Source organism: Cydia strobilella, chromosome Z (genome assembly GCF_947568885.1).
Source record: "Cydia strobilella chromosome Z, ilCydStro3.1, whole genome shotgun sequence".
Taxonomy (NCBI): Eukaryota; Metazoa; Arthropoda; class Insecta; order Lepidoptera; family Tortricidae; genus Cydia; species Cydia strobilella.
The window spans coordinates 36,760,042-36,782,317 of NC_086068.1; the positions used below are offsets into that span (position 1 = coordinate 36,760,042).

General features: G+C 38.7%; 1 protein-coding gene and 1 long non-coding RNA gene across 2 annotated transcripts in view; both read right to left on the reverse strand.

Annotated features, from left to right (window-relative positions):
• The window catches only part of LOC134754984 (uncharacterized), a 261,683-nt gene that overhangs the window by 3,894 nt on the left and 235,513 nt on the right, over nucleotides 1-22,276 (reverse strand). The window lies entirely within an intron of this gene.
• The window catches only part of LOC134754912 (peptidyl-prolyl cis-trans isomerase), a 44,454-nt gene continuing 35,177 nt past the window's right edge, over nucleotides 13,000-22,276 (reverse strand). The window contains exon 5 of the mRNA XM_063691386.1: nucleotides 13,000-13,146. Coding sequence (XP_063547456.1) covers nucleotides 13,002-13,146 — 145 coding nt within the window. The 3' untranslated portion in view covers nucleotides 13,000-13,001. The remainder of the gene's footprint in view (nucleotides 13,147-22,276) is intronic.

Consider the following 22,276-nt stretch of genomic DNA (forward strand, 5'->3'; position numbering starts at 1 on the left):
GACATTGAATATAGCAATACAGCCGAACAGCCCGATTATGAAACCCAGTTCTTACAGCATATACAACCGGATAACCCTGAAAATGTCCAAAACAATGATTCCATTCCTGACAGGAACCTGTTGATAGACGAAACGTTTAAACAAACATTCAAACATTTTATAGATACTGACCCGACTTGCAGACCTTACATTCCAAAACAAAAAACATCGAAAAAATTGGCAGACATAGTACAATATCTTAACAATGTAATTTTTCCCGAGTACATTAACATAGACACGGACTTTGACACTTTGCAAACAGCAATATACAGTGCAGCATGGGCTGCTGCTAAAGTAAACGGGGCAAAAATATCACTGGAACCAACAGACAGCTCTCGATCTCGCTCTGTAAATAAAGACAAAAGACCGCAGTGGCAAAGACGATTAGAAAGACGACTACAAGACATAAGATCTAAAATAGGTAGAGTGACACATTTCATTTCAGGGGCCAGAAGTACAAACCTAGAAAGACAAGTAGATGACATCATTGACCAATATAAAATTCATTCCGTACACGAAGAACCAAACACACAACTTACACACACACTAGACACGTTAAAACAAAAACTGGCACTTATATCGGGACGCTTGCACAGGTATAAAGTATGTACTTTAAGAAAACAACAGAATAACCAATTTCATACCAATGAGAAGTTATTTTATAGAATTGTAAGACAGGCCACTACAAATACTACAGAAAACAATAATCCGAACATAGTAAGTAACTTACCGGACTCACGCGACTTGCAAAACTTTTGGGCAGGAATTTGGGAGAACCCAATTCTTCACAACACTGATGCCGAGTGGATTAAGACTGAAACTATTAAAAGTAACGCTAATACAACAGAAATGACTTACCAGCACATTCCGATTGACACATTTCAGAAAGTTCTTAGTAATTCACATAACTGGAAAGCACCTGGATCAGACAACATTCATAGTTACTGGTACAAAAAATTTACGAGCATTCATCCCTTCTTACACAACTGCTTAAATAAATTTACTGTCGACCCTAGCAAAATACCACTCTACCTGACTTCAGGAACTACGTTCATGATACGGAAAGACCAAAACGACTTTGCCAACCCAGCTAAATACAGACCCATAACATGCTTGCAAACCCTCTATAAGATTTTAACAGGCTGCATCTCTAATTTAATATATAGCCATATTAATAACAATAACATCCTGGCTGAACAACAGAAAGGGTGCCGTAAGTTCAGCCAGGGTTGCAAGGAACAACTAACTATAGATTCTGTAATTCTGAAACATGTAACCAAAACTAAGTCCGACTTACACTCGATGTATATTGATTACAAAAAAGCTTACGACTCCGTTCCTCACTCTTGGCTCTTACAAGTACTGGAGATATATAAAATACACCCGAAAATCATTAACGTTTTAAAGACTACCATGACCACCTGGACTACCCGTCTTAAGCTTTCTACTCCCACCACTGTAATAGAGACTGACCCAATTAGAATTCAAAGAGGTATATTTCAGGGTGATTCCCTAAGCCCTCTGTGGTTTTGCTTGGCATTAAACCCGCTCTCTAATATCTTAAATTCAACAACAGCAGGATATCAGTTACATTATACTGACATGGACAAACATACTGAAAACATAAACCACTTATAATACATGGACGACATTAAACTTTACGCTAATAACGAAACCGACCTATATCAACTGACTAACTTGACAGAACAATTTAGCAATGACATTAAAATGGAATTCGGGATTGACAAATGTAAAATAAACTCTGTTAAAGCTGGACAGATATACCGACACGACTACAGATTAAGAACCGGTGAAATTATTGATTCGCTCAACGAGCAAGAGACCTGTAAATATTTAGGATACAACCAAGCACGTCAAATACAGCAAGGAGACATCAAACAAAAACTAAGGCAACAATTCCGACACAGACTGAACTTAATCTTAAAATCACAACTTTATGCCAGAAATACTATAAAAGCCATTAACACTTTTGCCATACCTGTTCTCACTTATTCTTTTGGTGTGATAAATTGGACTAAATCTGACCTTAAAGCACTGCAACGCACAATTAACACGACAATGACTAGATTCCGTAAACATCACCCAAGATCATGTATACAAAGACTGACACTACCGAGGAAAGAAGGGGGGAGAGGCCTTATCGACATAACAAACCTACATAACAGACAAATCACAACTTTAAGACAATATTTTTTCTCCAAGTCCGAGAGCTCCACACTATGACCGCAAACTCACACCATTAAATCTGCAAGATATGACAACACAAAAAAATGAAAACATGACAGATGACAAAACTAAACACGCCGAGTGGGCTAGGAAGTCTCTCCATGGCAGACATCATCACGACTTATGCCAACCTAATGTCGACAAAGAGGCGTCGAACGCGTGGCTAAGTCGAGGTGAGCTCTTCCCGGAGACTGAAGGCTTCATGCTGGCGATACAGGATCAGGTAATTGAGACCAGAAACTACCAACGACACATTACAAAAACCTTAGCCGTTGACACATGTAGAAAATGCAATAGCTGCCCCGAAACCATTCAACATATTACAGGTGCATGTTAAACAATAGCCCAGACAGACTACAAACATAGACATGACCAAGTTGCAAACATTATTCATCAAAAACTTGCTTTCCAACAACACTTTGTAACTGACATAGAGCCGTATTATAAATATAAACCTGAAAGTGTGCTAGAAAACTCTACAGCCAAATTATATTTTGATCGAACCATCCTAACTGACCGAACCACCCATTACAACCGACCTGACATCACTCTAATTGATAAAACTTGTAAAACAGGATACCTTATAGACATAGCCGTTCCTAACACACACAATTTACAGAGTACCATAGCCGAAAAACTTACCAAATACATAGAACTAAAAGATGAAATAACCCGTATATGGCATCTCCAAAAAGTTATAATAGTACCTATAGTCTTATCCACTACAGGCGTAATACCTACACAGCTGCATCAATCCTTAAAGACCTTAAAATTGCCACCTAAGACATTCCACCTACTTCAAAAAGCCGCTATCCTTAATTCATGCCGAATAGTAAGAAAATTCCTTCAAACTGACCATGAAGCCCCTGCTGTCGCGAGACCAACCGTACAATCCACCACTTATGCAACCTTAAATCCTACCAAATCGCAAACTATAGAACCACTAACCACGAACACAGAAACGCACACCACTCCTAGAGACATGACTGCTCAACCTGATTCACATTCAACTAATTAAAATGTAAGAATACTTACCTGACATGCACTTGGCCTAGACCCGTGAATGGCAGTATTAATCCGGTGAAAGCCGAGAAAAAATAAAAAATAAATAATAATAATAACCCCGCGGGGGCAGCTTGTGGCGAGCTGACGGTGAGTGGCGACACCGCGGACTCCTATTCCAGAGGGCCCTGTCATCTGGCCCTCGCCTCTGTGCTTGCCTTGACTGGCCGGCCAGAGTAGAGCGCGACCTATGCTCCAGGTTGGAGGTGTAAAATGTCATAACGCCGGCGGCCTGCTGAACGGATTACCGGGATCTGGCTACCGCAGACTCACCTCTCGACAACCTCACAGCCGCTCTGAAGTGTTGCTCTATTGTCGCACTGTGCGTGCGGCCGTTGTAGGGCCCACTAAATGAGTTGGCGAGTCACCACCTGTCTTACACAATTTTGAGACTGATTGTCACGGCAGGTGTCCGATAGTCTCCTCCCATAGCCCATTATCCAGTCCATCCAACTTGCATATTAATAGCCTATGACCTTAGATTCCATCGCAGCACAAAAGTGCTGCACTGCAATAGTCTTTGCACCTGGCGGGGACCATCTCCGGATTTATCATATTGTGCGCTCGGGGATGGTATCTGCCACGTGTATCCCTTGCTTTTAGATTAATTTGTCTTAAAGGGCCTCTGTGCTGTTGCCTTCGGCACCACGCATGCCTTCCAAAGGTCCAGGACCCCATGGTCCCGAGATATGGTAAGACAGACAAAAAATAATAATAATAAAGCCATTTATTCCCACAAAAACATAAATAAGAAAATGAAGGCAACAAATTACAAATAAATTAATTGTGAAGATTTACAAAAGGATAAAATAAGTGCATTAAACATTAATTAATCGTTAAGTAATTCTATAAAATCGATTATTGTCAAATACTTAACTAATTAATCATAACTTACTCAATAGATACCTACTCCTATCATGCAAGTGATTAAAATATTATTGGTTCATTTTTTTACAATCTAATTATAAATTAATGATTATTTAAAAATAATTTAATGGTTACCTAACCATTTTAGATAGGTACTTCGTGCATAGTTTTACTTTCATTATTTTCAATTACTTTATTGTATCTTTTAATTCATTTGTGTAGATAAACACAGTTATGTATTTTCATAGAAGCATATTAAAATTAAATTATGTTCTCTACTTACTAAGAATTAATATTGGTATTATTATTTAATCAGTACATCAAGAATTTGAATCGGTATATAGAGTTAAAATTACAAAATAATTAAAATAAATTATCACATTATGTACAAATTCATTTAAATTCTAAAATATTCAAAATAAAATTAACTAAAGTTTTTGGGGACCCAATTCTGGGTAAAGGCCTCCTCCATGCATGACCACAATTTCCTACCTTGCGCGAGTCTAGTCCAGGTGCCGCCGGCGAACTCCTCGATGTCGTCTCTCTAGCGTCTGCGCGGGTGGCCCTTGCGGGCTCTTCGCCGCGACTCGTCTATCACGAACCACCAGTGCAGTATGCGCTCGCTCCAGCGGCCGTCGTGCGCGCGGGCGACGTGACCTGCCCAGCACCATTTTAGCCTGCAGGCTAAGTCAGCTACGTCTATCAGCTTGGTCTTTTAGAGATTTGTATAATAACATTATATCTGTACTCAAACACACTTTTCCAAGTTCAAGCGAAAATTGAGAAATTATCGGCAAAGAATGAGTCATTCAACCGCGATGATAATTTAGCTGTGAGAAATCAATTCGATTCGTTATACTTTAAGGTCCAAGTTGCCTTGGACACGCTTAAGGAGGAGCGTAAACAAAGCATTACGTCCGTCTGCGGCGGATTTAATGGGGTGTCACATGCGAGTTGCTGCACTCGGCAATCGAATCAATCGCATGTTCGCTTACCGCGCTTATCGCTTCAAACATTCACAGGTGTTCTAACTGAATGCAATGCTTTCTACGATTTATTTAAATCACTTGTACATGACAACGTCACCTTAACAAATGTCGAACGCTTCCGGTATTTTTTTTTTTTTTTTACTAGCCTAATTTAGTGTCCCACTGCTGGGCAAAGGCCTCCCCTCGTTTCCTCCACTCGACCCTGTCGTTTGTAGTGTCCCGCCAATTCGGATAAAATGCGTCTAAGTCGTCCCGCCATCTCCTTTTCGGCCTGCCTGCACCCCGGCCAGTATTTATTATTGTTTTTAAAAGATGAACCGTATAATCTTATCAAATCTATTCCTGTTACGGATGCTAATTACGAAAATGCCTTACAAGTATTAATTTCGCGCTATGAAAACAAACGAATTATTTCAACAAAACATTTTGACAACATTTTTGACTGTGAATCAGTTAATGAGAAAAATGTTGAATCAAGTTTACGTAACTTGATGAATTGTTATCACGAGAATATTACTGCTTTGAAATCATTAGGTTTACCAGTTGACGACTGGAGTTTCGTACTTTTAAATATTTTGCTACGCAAAATTACACCTAATATTCGTAGGCGTTTTGAATTATCATTAAAAACTTCATGTGAAATTCCTGACGTGACCGAATTACTCGATTTCCTCGATAAGGAATTAGCGGCATCTGAAGTGATGACCGCGTCCGCGCGTACTTTAGGTACTTCCGCGGGGCCTGCGCAGCGCGCGGCGCCCGCGCTCGCTGCGGCTGGCGGAGCGGCCGGCTCGGCCCGCCCAGCTGCGGTGACGTCATCGCGCCATGCTATGGCGGGAAAACGTGCAATGTCGCTTACTCGCGCGCACTCCGATGTGCAATATAATGCACCGCGCAATAATAACTTCGTTTGCGCGTAACTCGCGTACTATGAGCGTCCATGCTACAACTGCGGTGGATTTAAATAAAATTAAATGCGCGTATTGTAAGGACAATTCTCATCCTTTATATAAATGTGAGAAGTTTAATGCGCTCGCTTTAAAGGAACGAAAACATTTCGTGAAACAAAATAAACTTTATACCAATTGTTTATTCATTGGCCATGAACTTAGATTGCAAGTCGCGCCATACTTGCCGCGTCTGCACTCAAAGGCACCATTCTTCATTGCATGAAGATGCGCCTACTCCAACCGTCTTACTGACTACAGTCTTCTTCCCCCGAGTTGCGCTCAGTAGCGGAAACCTCGCCCACTCCATTACATGGAGCTACGGGGCATCCTTCTAGTAAGAACTGTACTGTCTTACTCGAGACTGCGCTTGTAAATTTACGACCCTTGAACCAGGGGCCTTACACGCCGCGGTCCGTTCGCACCCTTGTGGATCAAGGTGCGCAGACCACGCTCATTTCTCAGTCGTGCGTCCAACGTCTCGGCCTGCCGCGGTACTCCGCGCCCACGGGTACCACTCACCGGTATTGGTGGCGAAGTCCAGCCACGTGGTTACGTGTTGTGCGAGGTCACACCTCACAACAAACCCGAGCCGAAGCTTCACATCGAAGCTTATATCCTATCTGACCTGATAAGCTACACTGCTTACATTCCTAAATCAATTGGAAATTTTCAAACGTTTCAACACCTTCAAAATCTTGATCTAGCGGACCCAGAATTGCGCTCAACGCGGCCTGTTGAACTGATACTGGGATCTGATTATCTGGATAGCATACTGCTACTGGATAATATCAAGGGTCCACCGGGCACACCCGTGGCCATTAACAGCATTTTTGGTTATCTGAACCTAAGTGTCAACTTGAGTACTTGCCAACTTGACATGAAACTTCAAGTTCTGGGAGTTGGAATCCATACCAGAACATCCACATCTTTACAAAAGATGAATTGCGCTGTGAGTCGATCTTCGTCGATACTCGCACACGAGATGCAAATGGGAAGTTTGCCCTCGCACAGACCTACTGGATCCTGTGTGCTCGCGACGCTGTGCGTATGCGCACACGACGCTGCGTATCTTGTGTTCGTGCACGACCTGTCGCACCACAGCCATCAATGGCTCAGTTACCTACTACTAGGGTTCGATCACTTCGTCCCTTCTTAAATACGTCCGTTGACTTTGCGGGACACTTCTTTCTTAAATCAAGTAAACTTCGTAACGCGAAAGTTTACAAATCATACGTATGCGTGTTCGTTTGCCAATCAACGAAAGCAATCCATTTGGAATTAGTTCCCGATCTCTCAACCGAATCTTTTCTGAACGCATTGCTTAGGTTCATATCCCGACGCGGGTATTGCAAAACAATCCGTTCCGATTGCGGACGGAACTTTGTAGGTTGTGACAGGTACCTTTCCGAACTTTACACATTTCTGCGAAACGAGTCAAATCAGACTGCTATAAACAACCAGCTGACAAACATGCAAATCACCTGGCAGTTTAATCCTCCGTATGCTCCGCATATTGCCGGTCTCGTCGAACGAGCCGTAGGTAGTCTGAAATAGGGCTCCCGGTATCCGTGTTACACGCCGAAACGTATACCCGTGTTCTTAAGCCCGGCGGTACTAAGAACCCGGTTTACACGGAACCGCCGGGATTCGAAAACGTTTCGAAGGAACGTTCCCAAGAAACGTATCTCAGACACGTATCTCCGTTTACACGGGTACTTAAGACCGTTCCGAACGGGTCCGAATTCTCCGAACCAGTTTGAGCCAATGTACAATAGTAACAAGGTCCACTTTCCACATTATGTTGACTTCAGATGAATTCGTTTGTCGTACGATTTTTAAAGTGAAACTTTTATTCTATCGCCCCCATTTATTAAGTTAACATTAAAACCGCGATTTTAATACCGTAATTCGAATTAATTTCCGATTTTTTTTAGTTAAATACCTACAATCCGAAAAAAGTTTCACTTGCATCGTGGTTTCATAAAACCGCACAATTACTTTTTTTTAAATTGTTTTTAACCGTATTGATAAAACATAGGTACTGAGCCATCTTCCTGTGTTTAATAGTAGGTATACATAATTTTTATTTTAAACTATTTATATCATTTAATAAAACCGATTGCTTCTAAGCTAATGACATAAATTTGATATCGATCATAGTTTTTTTTTTATAATTACATAATGGTATAGTATTTTCGTTAATAATAGGTGTGCAGACAGAATACAATATTAATTAAAAATAACAGTTTAATGATTTCGTGGTTATTTTTATCTCGGGTCTATTACTGCTTTGCGAAAACAACAAACCTGCCAACGGCGCAAAAAACTTAGGACCACAAAAGCGGGATTATCGAGTAATCATGCTCAAATGAAAGGCAGAATTTTACCCAAGAACCATAAAAACCCATACTACCTTGGATAACTTGCGATAATATTGCTAATTACATTAAGATAGATCTTTAAATTGGTAATCATTCATAATTCACTTTGGTCACTTTCTCACTAGAGTTCAGGTAATAAACTTAAATGCGCACGTTGCCGACCGGTGGTCCATCCATCCATTGTTTTCCAATATCCTTTTGTTTATCATCGTCGAAAACATGTAGGTTCCCAAACTATTATCACAAGTGTCACCGACAATTATAAGCTTTATGTCGTTGTAATAAGGTCAAAACATCTGCACAAGAAAATGTTTTCCATTGTTTTGTAGCCGCACCCCACTAAAAAGCGTTTTACTATGGTAAGAGGTACCTAGAGCAAAAACAACTAGAATTTATTGAGAAGGTGCAATTTTATCAAGTTGATTTAAAGTGTTTATTAATAACTAGCGACCCGCCCCGGCTTCGCATGGAGAGTCAAGCATAATAAAATACATTCTGTAACAAGTATTCACTTCGGAAGCCTAATAATACTAAGACTTCACTATCCATCAGTCTGTCACCACTCACTAGGCTTTATCTCATGAACCGTGATATCTAGACAGTTGAAATTTTTACAGATGTATTTCTGTTGCCGCCATAACAAAAAAAAATTAAAATTAAATTTTGTACGGAACCTTCGGTGGGCGAGTCCGACTCGCACTTGTCCGGTTTTTTTAGAAGTTAATAATGGGTTAATTATTCTTAAAATATAGACAGACAGCCATCGCGCACTTTTTTGTAGACCAATGAAAGATAGACAATTCCACCATACATTGTGCTTATATCTCAAATAGATTGGGCAGCGTTTTCGATTAGGCTCCTAGCCAGCGTGATTTATTGTAACTTCATTAGCAAACATCGTCATATTTCTACCAATTTAAATAAAACCTTAACAAAATATACACATAAACATTCCCAAAGAAACACTTCATTCATAGGTGAGGTCTGGTTATCGCGAACATACAGACGCGGCGGGGGACTTTGTTTTATAAGGTGTACCTACAAGACAAGAAATACAATTTAAACTAAATTTTTTCTCAAATTAAACTAAAAATAAAGAAGCAAGTTAAAAATGTATTTTTTTTTTATAAATACTTAATGCCAATTTCGAACATTAGTTTGACTTCCTGTCTACATACTGAACTCGACGGTTCTAATATTTTTTTTAAATAGGTACTAGCAGGTTTTTTTACTATATTGGTAACCTGCAACGTAAAAAAGGAGCTATTTAAAGTGCTATATAAAATACTACTTTGATAAGAAGCGTGAATACTCGTATATAATACCTATTGCAAGCAAAAACTACCACACGAAAGGGTTTTCTAAACCGTTTATTGAATTTCGACTCTATGTCCCACGGAATAAGGTTAAATATGACAGAAACTCGTCATGAATCTTTTGTCTATTCATTTGTAGCTGGCGTTCGTTCCTTCTCTACTATCGTCAAGGACGTGTCCCGGAGCCACGGATAAATAAGATACGTTTCTTCGAATACCCGTTTATCCGTGTACACGGGTCTTAACTACACGTTTCTTAATTAAACGTGCGGAACGGGCCAGAAAACCGTTTACGTATTATTCGGACACGGGTATTCGAAACGTGTAAACGAAACACGGATTCGACCGCGAGCCCTAGTCTGAAACGACACTTACATCGTGTCATAGGTACACTAAAACTGACTCGGGACGAATTTAATACTTTGATCTGTCAAATTGAATCGGTTTATAATTCAAGACCTCTCTGTCAACTTAGTAATGATCCTACTGATCCATTACCCCTTACTCTTGGACATTTCCTCATCGGGGAACCATTAAAGTCTTTACCTGAATGGCAGATGGCAGGTTATTCAACAATCTGTTCAACATTTTTGGAAACGCTGGAGCGTAGAATATTTACACCAGCTACAACCAAGAGGTAAATGGTTCCACGACAATACTAACACACCCCTTCGGGAGGGTTCTGTAGTTGTGTTGATAGACAACACACTGCCACCACTACAATGGCGTCTCGCGCGCGTGCATCAACTACATCCCGGCGCCGACGGTATTACCAGAGTCGTAACTGTACGCATCGGTAATACTCTTACTAAGCGACCTGTAGTTAAGGTCTGCCCACTGCCTGTTAAATAGGCATTTCTTAGGTATAGCATTACATGTCTTAGCCCTAAGTTAGCATAGTATTCTGTATGAAAAATAAAATAAGCATTATTTTATGGCCGGCGGCATGTTCGGTACTTTTATATGTACGCACAAATACTACGTATTTTTCTTTTCTTATTTCTAAATCGGTTAATACTTAATCGAATAACTAGCATAGTCCAAAACGGGACAAGCCTAAAACGGAACGCTATTCAAAGCGCGCAACACCGAAAACTCGTGTTGCCATACTCTCTTCTCAACGATCTCGAAACACGAAAACCGCCGTCGCATCGCTCGCTCCGAAGCTTGAGCTCAAAACCCAAAATCAAACCATACCAATAAGTGCCCAGCACAAATAGAAGATCGTCTGTCGACTCCGGCCTATGAGGTTGCTACATTCATCATCGAAGGAACAGGGGCCCCTGGAAAAAGTCTACCACGATATCAGATTAGTCCCAAATTACGGTCTATGCTAGGCTATACACTACATTTCCCCAACACGTACCAAGCGTTAAAATTGTGTTTCTATTTGAATAACCTAAATAGTAAATGGTGAGTTTAACCCCATCGAAGTCGAAGGAATCCTTTGGTAGTTAGGAGTTTTTTACAGTAAAAAAAAAATTGTTTGCGATGTAGGTATATCTGTCAAGGTCAATAAATTTTGAGAGTTAATTCAATTAATAATGATACAAAATACACGTGTACGCAATATACGGTCGTCGAGAACGCTGCTCGCACTATTAATGCTTGAGAAAGGAGACCTAGGCTCTCCGAAACATGTCGCGCGAGTGACTAAAACAAGTTTAAATTCGATTAATAATAATAAAGTAAATTAAAATCCATTTTGAGTTAGATTTGATACTACCAAAGATAGACATAACTCCGTAATAGATGGATACAGTATGCAGTCTAAGGAAAAAACGTGCCTCGAAAATCACGAAAATTTGATTCTCGATCAGATGGCGCCACTAGTTTTGGCCTACTCTCGTATAGAGGGCGTTGACGGTTTCGTTTGTTAATTAAAATTTTAACGCATATCAGTGAAAGAACATGGGTCAAAATCATAGAAAAATAATTAATGCAATAAAAAAATCATTTATCTATATTTAAATAAATTTTAACGTATTTTTATAAATCTTCATTTTTAGTTTTAAAGTATGTCGATAGATGGCAGTGAATTTACTGTGGTTACAAAATTTACTATGACAGTACCGCTCTATCTTATTATATCCTCTTTGATACTACTGACTATAGATGTGTAACGGACAGTTATTAATTTGACGTACTTATCATTCAATGGGTGAATATAATATTGCATATTGGTATCGAAGTATATCTCATGCGACGCCAGCTTCGGTGGTGCGGTCACGTTTCGCGGATGAACAACCAGCGTGTGGCTTTTACAAACAAAATCGGTTACGTCAGCCACTTGCGAGCACACCAGCGACAGCAACGGAGTTGAAAGCAGTAGCAGGCCGTATCGGCCGTGGAGTTATTATTTATATATGCATATTGCACGAATAATACTAGCTATAGTTGGTCAAACCAAATTGTCAGTAAATAAGAACAAAAGAAACTATACTCATCCTTTTTTTTGGGTGCTATAGTACTAGTGTACGACAAAGATGAGTATGATTCTCTCTGTCTATGTTTGAAATGAGACAGTCCTTTGACAAACTATAAGTAAGCAGTTTGAGAAGGATTTTATTGGTTGATCTGTCAAGACATGATAATAAATTATGGGAATAGATTTCTTTACGTATACCGCTTTTGGTTTTAGCACAATCGAATTAAGTCTAACCTCAAAATCCTTCCAAAGATATGAAATTTGGTATGTATGTTAATTAAAGGTCTCTTTTTCATGTCCACACTATTTGACATTTGGGGACCTCGAGGAATCGCAGCCATCTTGGAAAATGTGTACCATCCTGGAGAAAATTGCGTTTAACTCTAAATATACGTTCTCTATGAAAATATGGTGTAAGGCAACATTAAAGCTTATTAAATTCTACACAAAAAAGTCCTAGATATCTTTGCGGAAAAAATACATCTTGTTATAGAAAATAATAGCTGAATCCAGATTTAGCGCTTATATTTTCAGGGGATATTAATAGGAAACTTGTAGGAATATGAATTCCACTTTTGTCTATACATTTGTACACGTTATACCCCAATATTAACATTTTACTCGACTGCGACTTAAACAGAAAGTAGGGTTATGGTTTTAGGTTAGCCATGTAGATGTTATTGTGAGTAGTTTGGGAAATTGAAACTGTGCGGAAATCTTAATTACTGTAATTCGCCACAATTGCTTATTACTACTTTGGCAGAAACTGTCCCACTTTTACTGCCATATCTTTCTATTTTCTTTAATACATCCAATCCGGATATGACGTGCCCAAACACTACGTGCTTTCCGTCTAGCCAATCAGTTCTGAAACAAACATACAATATATAGTATAATCGGATTTAAACTGTTGTGAGACATACTAACATTAAATAATTTCACGGTTTTTAGCAGCGTTCATGACGGCCGCTGCTCGCACTGTTAGTGCTTGAGAAAGGAGACCTAGGCTCTTCGAAACATGTCGCGCGAGTGACTAAAACAAGTGAGTCTAAACCGTGAAATTATTTAATCGTATCAGCAACAATCAAGATAGCCTTTACCAGCTGGTGTGGTGAATTATTTATTTACGCTACGCTCAAGATTCTACCTTAGAATCACTCGCTTCGCTCGTGATTCAATTATAGAATCTTTCGCTTCTCGGGACTCAAAAACACGAGATGTAAAATAACTTTGCTCTCGTGTTGCACACATAATTTTTCACCTCAGTAGTGAGAACATATTAAAGGTTAAAATGTATTTCGAATTACACAGAATAAACAGGAAAAAAAAAGTATTATAATATGTACGATACGATACGAGACCGGACCGGACCGGACCAGACCGGACCGGACCGGACCGTACCGTACCGTACCGTACCGTAGTATGAAGTTCATGGCCTTCACTAAATTAAAAAGCTACATTGTTTCACTCCCTGGAGTGAGGAAAGTCGCACTTTCCTCACTCCAGGGAGTGACGAAAGTAGGCTTGTTCGAGTTGCTGAGGTGAAAAAGGTATTGTTCGCTTTATGCAGTGAGCTAAATAGCACAATCGGATTATGACTAACCTCGAAATCTCTTCCAAAGTTATAAAATTTGGTATGTATAGGTATGTTAATTAAAGGTCTCTTTTTCATGTCCACACTATTTGACATTTGGGGACCTCGAGGAATCGCAACCATCTTGGAAAATGTGTACTATCCTGGAGAAACTTGCGTTTTACTCTAAATCTACGTTCTCTGTGAAAATATGGTGTAAAGCAACTTTAAAGCTTATTAAATTCTACACAAAAAAGTCCTAGATATCTTTGCGGAAAAAATACATCTTGTTATAGAAAAAAGTTACTGAATCCAGATTTAGCGCTTATACCCTTTCAGGGGATATTCTCTTAATAGGAAACTTACATGAATATGAATTCCACTTTTGTCTATACATTATTTGTACACGTTATATCAATATTTGACTCGACTGCGAAGTCAATCTTCGTTGTAACTGATTTTATTAAATATGGCTACATTCAAAGTATTCACTCTTAACAATACGTCAGCACTCATCAAGCGTTGTCACCATCCTCCCCGCCTTTTGCAACCAACATGGCGCCTAGAACCGGACCGGAAACAAGTGCGAAGGGCAAGGCAAGTGCAAGTTGTGAAGGGCAAGAGGAATCTACCGATACGTCATTTTTAAAAATCCGTCCAGTATCCTGAGCTACAGGCTGTACTGATTATCAGTATTTAAACCCATAACCCTACTTTCTGTTTAAGTCGCAGTCGAGTAAAATGTTGATATTGGGGTATAAGGTGTACAAATGTATAGACAAAAGTGAAATTCATATTCCTCCAAGTTTCCTATTAAGAGAATATCCCCTGAAAGGGTATAAGCGCTAAATCTGGATTCAGCAATTATTTTCTGTAACAAGATGTATTTTTCCGCAAAGATATCTAGGACTTTTTTGTGTAGTGTAGCGAGACAGAATAACATTAGTATTCGCGAGGGGCGCGGATCCGAATACTTTCTCGCTCGCACACTACTACCTGTTGCGCTCAGCGGACCGACCGACCCGAGCGCGCGCAAAGATCTCCGAGCGGCGCACGGCACTGAATAAAAGGCGCTGCGCGGCCGTCGATAATCAGTTGTTAGCTAGCAGGTCTAGCTTGGGAGACGGTCTCAGCTATCCTCAAGGTAAACCAACAAATGAGCACGGGTCGAGAACGTCGCTACGTACCGCCCTAATAGCTGAGTGAAATTAGCTGAAATAACGGCATAATTAATGGAAGACTTTTTTTAATTGGGATATGTACGTTATGGACCGAAGTTATTTTTCATCAACCCTAACCATCCCTCCCCCCTCTGCGTCACCCCCCACACCCACGCAAAGGGCCCGAAACGCGGTTTTTTCAATTTTTAAGGAAACCGTTCAAGATACAGAAAAAGTGTGTAGGAACGAAGTGATCCTTAATAAATTTGCTATTAATCTCTTATACACACCACAGTGCTATCACTTGTAGTTTTTGTGCAATCTGTCACCAAAAATGCATTTTTTTTAGCATTTAACGTTTTTTTCTTTAAGAAACTTTTCTTATAAAATACTCACGATATCGCCCAATTTTGTTTTATTTAAGTAAATAGTTAATATGTTCTTTAAAACGAAGTATTATTTATTATTAAACTCCTCCATTTGACGATTTTATGCCATTTTGAAAATACATCCTCGTCAAACATATTCAAAGTCAGCGAATATCCTTATCAACCACTTGTCTGTATGAAACGGACCCTAAGCGAAATTCATACCTAAAGCACAACCCGAGGGTGAACCCACGATTTTCGACCACCACATACATATGAAAAATCATGAGCGAAAGAGATATAGATAGTTGGATTTTGCTGTTAGGACACTCTTTACGAATGGGAAACGTAAAGATTTCAAAAGTTCCCTACGTGTGTCTAATGTATATGGTTCCGTGGTTACTTTTTAGGTTTCCGTACCCAAAGTGTAAAAACGGGACTCTATTACTAAGACTCTACTGTCCGTCTGTCTGTCACCAGGCTGTATCTCATAAACCGTGATGACAACACGTGCGCTTGTTTTTTAAGAAATTCAGCACCTGAATAGATATTCAGGTCAATTTGGTATAAATTCAGATATTCTTTGTCAAATAAACTGGTCGGAATGTCTATCCTACCTATTCATAAACTTTGTCTTAAACTGAAACTGAAAAGTCCAGACTCAAGGTTTGTCAGAGAGCGCAATGGAACGCAGCATGCTGGATATTCGTAGAACCGACCAACCGAGCATATTACATATAAACACCGCACTGCGATCCAAAACCGGTATTGTGGATGTGGGCATGAAGGTCGCAAAGCTATAAGTGGGCTAAATGGGGGGGCTGGGCAGGGCACGTTGGCCGAATTAACGAACTAGCCACATACTGGATCCCACAGGATGGACCTCGGAGCAGAGGAAGACCAAAATAGAGATGGCAGGACACATATTTCGAAAAGAAGTGGGAGTGTGCATTGGACAATTTGGATAGAACTAAATAGCGGTGAGGAAAGGCCTTTGCCGAGCAGTGGAACACTCTTATATATATATATATATATAGGCTAGTAAAAAACACACAAAATAGGTGACATAGACAATATCTAAATTAATTCCGTGACCATAGGAGGTTCAAGTGCTGAATATCTGAAAAAAAGGCATAGAGCATGTCGGGCCATGCTCATTGTAGGCCTCCGTAGTTACCCGTCCGTCACAATAGGCTGCCTTGAATGGAGCCTATTAGTTAGTAACAACATAACATAACAGGCAAAAGGAAGTAGGTGCATACCTTCGCAACGCTTTGTACATAGGTACGTCTTTTTACTAAGAAGGGAAGTTTTAGCGATAAGTCAAAAACGACTTTTCATTGAATGTCTTTCTACAGCTCTACATTCACGATATTTTTTTTGTTTTGAACCCATGGTTCAAATGATAGTATGTACGAAATATAATTTGATATTTACCAGTCGCTTTTCGGTGAAGGAAAACATCGTGAGGAAACCGGACTGATCCTAACAATGCCTAGTTCCCCCTCTGGGTTGGAAGGTCAGATGGCAGTCGCTTTCGTAAAAACTAGTGCCTACGTCAATTCTTAGGATTAGTTGTCAAGCGGACCCCAGGCTCCCAGGAGCCGTGGCAAAATGCCGGGATAACGTGAGGAAGAAGGGGGTTCAAATGTTAGAGGCACACATTTTTATTCTTTTGGTGCGATTACTTCCGAAAAAATATCAAAAGTAACTACAGACATACAGACACCATGCATAAAAGAGTAACCACAGTCCATAGACACACACGTACCTAAGTACCCACTTTTGAAATGTTCACGTTTCCCATTAGTAGAGAGTTACTGTCGCTAAAAGCAAAAAATCTACTATTTCTATCTCTTTCGCTCTTATAACTTTTCATGGGTGTGGTAGTCAAACATCGTGGGATCACCCTTGGGTTGTGCTGTATACAATTCGGTCAGGATCCGTTTAATACACAGTCAAGTGGTTAATAGTAACGATGTTCGGCGAGCTTAAAAATGTTCGAAGAGGATGTATCTTCAAAATGGCATAGCGTCGACCAGGGACCGGACAACCCTTTCCGCGATAAAACCCTTTCAATGGGCGACACTTAAACACGGCTAACACATTGAAAGACTTTCCCTTTTGAACTTCAAGCCCATTCATACCCTTACCTTTGACTAACACTTACCGAAAAGCTAACCAAAAATAAGGCTAGCTCTTAATAAGGGTTACCCTTATCTTTAAGCGCTTTTTATAAAGGTTTCCCTTTGCGTGAAAGAGACAAGATTAGTATATATCTACGGTAGTGTATGAAAAGGAAAGAAAATACGTGCCTTGTCAAAGAACGCCGCCGTCGCCGCCAACGATAGCTCGGATTCGAAGTAATGTGTGCTTTATGAACGAGGTAGACGACTTAAATTAGCACGCTTATATGCTAAAAGGGAAGCCCTTTATAAGGCTAACCCTTATAAGCAATATGCAAGGTGTTGGTGAGCGGATGATAAGGGTTTGTAAGGGTATTTGGGCTACCGATTACTCAAATGTGGTAGCTATAAGGGTTTTTAAAAGCAAAACAAAGGGTTTCGTCTGGCAAAGGGTATGGTGAGTTAAGCCTTATGCAATACCCTTATAAAACCCCGATAAGGGATAGCGGGCCGGTCCCTGGCGTCGACAAATGAAGGAGTTTAATAATAAATAATACTTAGTTTTAAAGAACATATTAACTTTTTACTTAAATAAAACAAAATTGAGCGATATCGTAAGTATTTTTTGAGAACAGTTATCTTTAAAAATAAAAATACGTTAAATGCAAAAAAATTTGCATCTTTGGTGGCAGATTGCACAGAAACTATAAGAGATAGCACCATAGTGTGTATAGAAGATTAATACCAAATTTATTAAGGATCACTTCGTTCCTACACACTTTTTCTGTATCTTGAACGGTTTTCTTAGTGTAACTGCCCATTATATAGACAATGATACATTAAAATCCTTTGTTATTTCTACATCTGAGCTTCAGGATAGCCACACCGCAGAAAACATAGCTAACGCAATTCGGCGGATACTAGAGGAATGGCAGATAGACACAAAAGTATTAAGTATCGTAACCGACAATGCTGCTTCCATGAAAAAGGCCGTAAGTGACATACTGTATAAACGGAACCACTTTTGCATTGCTCACACATTAAATCTGGCAGTTAAGGATTGTATAGAAAAAAACAACTCAAACTCGACTAATCAGGAAAATGCCGTCAATGACGAAATAACTCAACTTATAAACAAATGCCGAGCAATAGTATCTCATTTTAACTATAGCACAAAGTCATCATACGCATTGCAAGATATGCAAAAGCAGTTGGGCTCGCCTACGTTAAAACTGAAGAAAGACGTGAGTACACGTTGGAATAGTACTTTTTACAGTGTTGCAGTGATTAATGGAGTTAAAAGTGCCCCTTTCTGCCACACTACCTTTGCTACAAGCAGCACCACCTAATTTGCTTGCAGAAGAATGGCTTTTGATCGAGGACATGGTGAAGCTTTTACAGCCATTCGAAAAAGTCACCACAATATTATCGGGCGAAACTTACCCTACATTGTCTAGTGTCATTCTCCTGGTTGTAGGCTTACAGAAAACAATTGCCGATAAAACTGTCAGTACCGCGCAAGCCAGTCATCTCCAACGAAATCTAATTAACGTCATTGAAAAGCGGTTAGGTCATGGAGACTATATAAAGGAGCCAAATCTCTATGTATGAAAAGTGTCCATCAAAAAACAGTAATTAGGCGGCGCCACCATACACCGAAATACTACCAAAAACAACCTACTTAATTTGGTCGGGTTATTTGTTGCCTTATAAGGTTCATGTTATACTCATGTCCCAGAGCCTAACTAGCGCAACCGGAGAGATTAGGAACTATTATTTAAAGCTGAAAGCGGTCACTTTTGCAACAATTCTGCCATAAGAGATTGGCATCCTTTCTATACCATCCATAGGTTAGGTGTTTACGAGTACAACAGAACTGCAGGAAAAGCAACGTTTCTTGATCCTCGATTTAAGAAAAAAGGCTTTGGTCTTGAGTCTCATGCTGACGTTGCACAAAAAAATGTAATAGATGAGCTGCGAGATACAATGATAGCAGCAGATATATGGCCTGACAGGCAGCCTCCGCAGCCTTCTCTTAATAGCTCAAGCAGCAATAGTATACCATCGCCAAACGTTAATAAGCCCGAAGATGAAATTTGGAGTGTTTTTGATAAAAAAAAACAGATTCAACCACTTCAACAACTCCGTTCTCATCTGCAGCAAGCATGGTGAAACAATACTTAGAATTGCCCTATCTAGATCGCAAAAACAGCGCGCTTCAATGTTGGCAAGAAAAAAAGACTTTGTTTCCGTTGCTATACAGTTTAGCTCAAAAATACTTGTGTATAGCTGCAAGTTCTGTCCCATCAGAAAGATTATTTTCTACGGCTGGATTGGTGTGCAACGAACGAAGAAACCGCTTGGATCCTAAGAGAGTGGATCAAATTCTTTTTCTTAATAGTTGTTGCAGATCTTGTTAAGACGCAAATAGACGAGCGCCCAGAAACCTTTCCATACAAACGTAGTCCCCGACTTTCTGGATATTAATATAATTGAAAATATTTTTTTAATACAGTTGCTCAAAAGTGCTACTTTTCGTGGCTGTTTAGCGTGCGGAAAGTTGGTTTTCGCGAACTAGTGCTTTTTACTTTTCCAATTTTTTTTAAATTTATACTTGTTCCAATTCATGACTACTTATTGATGAGTGTTTATATTAGTTTCCTTTAAACGTCGTAATCAACATAAAAACCTACTGTTAATGTAAGAATACGAAAAATATGCCTATTTCATATTTTATTACTTACCTCTTCATTATTATAAGTATTATAACACGTTTATTTTTTAATGTTGAAAAACCGTTCTTAATAAGTTGTCTGAATGGAACGGAACGCCTGTCAAAGAAGAGGCGTATTTTCTTACTGCAAGAATGTTTTAAGTTTCCAAAGGCAACATTCGATATTGTTTTTATAAATATACGATACACAAATAATCGTAAATAACGATATTTAGGTAATAATAGTACAATGTTTTATTATTTACAATTGTTTCTGTCTTATCTTAGAACATGCATTTGAAAAAAAAAACTTTCATTGAAGTGGGTTCAATAATAATAACAAAATCTATTCTAGTCGAATAAAAGCTAGAAAAACACCTCTTCATAATGTCAATGTCAATGATGTCACAGAATTAATAATATAAAAAGTTTCGAATTCAATTCCTTAATACTTGTTGCTTTTCTTATTTTTTCGCAACTGTATTAAAAAACGTCGTTCGATACACGTGCGGATATGTCATTCTTCACTCGTCCCGAGTCTTATATAATAATAATATAAGATGTATTTTTTAATAATTTTAATAATTAATAATAAGATGTATTTTTTCCGCAAAGTTATCTAGGACTTATTTGTGTAGAATATAATAAGCTTTAATATTGCCTTACACCATATTTTCATAGAGAACGTATATTTAGAGTAAAACGCAAATTTCTCCAGGACGGTACACATTTTCCAAGATGGCTGCGATTCCTCGATGTCCCCAAATATCTAATAGTGTGGACATGAAAAAGAGACCTTTAATTACCATACATACCAAATTTCATAACTTTGGAAGGATTTCGAGGTGAAACTTAATCCGATTGTACTATTAATCGTGTAATGTATTAAACGTGTAACATTATTAAACTTACGCAAAAATCGCAAAATGATAATTTTGTAAATAATTCACAAAATAAGGTTAAAGCTACATGGAATATAATAAATAATAATAAAGCAATATTTCCGGCCGAATGTATTACAAGTATAAATGACAAAGGAAAAGTTTTGAATCATCCAAGAGAAATAGCAAATGCCTTCAATAATTTTTGTATAGACTCAATTAATGACATAGCGAAAAATAGTAATTCACATATCAATTCTAATAACTTTAATAATTTAATTTCTAATAACTTATCAAATTCATTATTTATGCCGCCGGTGATTTCAATTGGCATCCTTAGAATAATCAATTCATTAAAAAATACGAGAAGCACTGGCTACGATGACATTGATACGAAGATTCTGAAAAGCGGTGGTCATATAGTGGCACCAGTTATTAGCCATTTAATGAATCTATGCATAGTAAATGGAGTTTTTCCTAATAAATTGAAAGTAACTAAAGTAGTCCCACTATACAAAAAAGGTGACAAAAATGATTTATGCAATTACAGACCAATAGCCTTGCTATCAATTATATCTAAAATCTTTGAGAAGGTGACTTATTCCAATATTTACAATTATTTTGAAACAAAAGGATTATTTGCTTCAGAACAAAAAGGCTTTCGTACAAATCGGTCTATTGACGAAGCGATATATGAACTGGTGTCAAAAGTTGTAGTTAGCATGGACAAACGAATACCCGTAACAGCAATGTATATGGACTTGACGAAAGCGTTTGACTGTGTGCATCCCAAGATCTTAATAAATAAGCTAAGAAAATATGGTGTTAGAGGCAATGTACTAAACTTAATTGAGTCATATATTAGTGATAGGAAGCAGTATACTGTAATAACGAAACTATGTTATGAAACTAAAACAGAAGTACATATACGTCAGACTTGAGAGAATCTTTTTATGGGGTGCCGCAAGGAAGCATTTTAGGGCCTTTGCTCTTTATTATCTATATAAATGACCTTCCCAAAATAACTAACTCTCCAATGGTCCTTTTTGCGGATGATAGCACCGCTATTTTTACTGGTAAAAATTTGAATAATTATGACATTGATATTAATGTTGAAATGAGTAATGCTTTAGAATGTATTGTAAAGTGGCTTAATGAAAACAATCTAAAAATAAA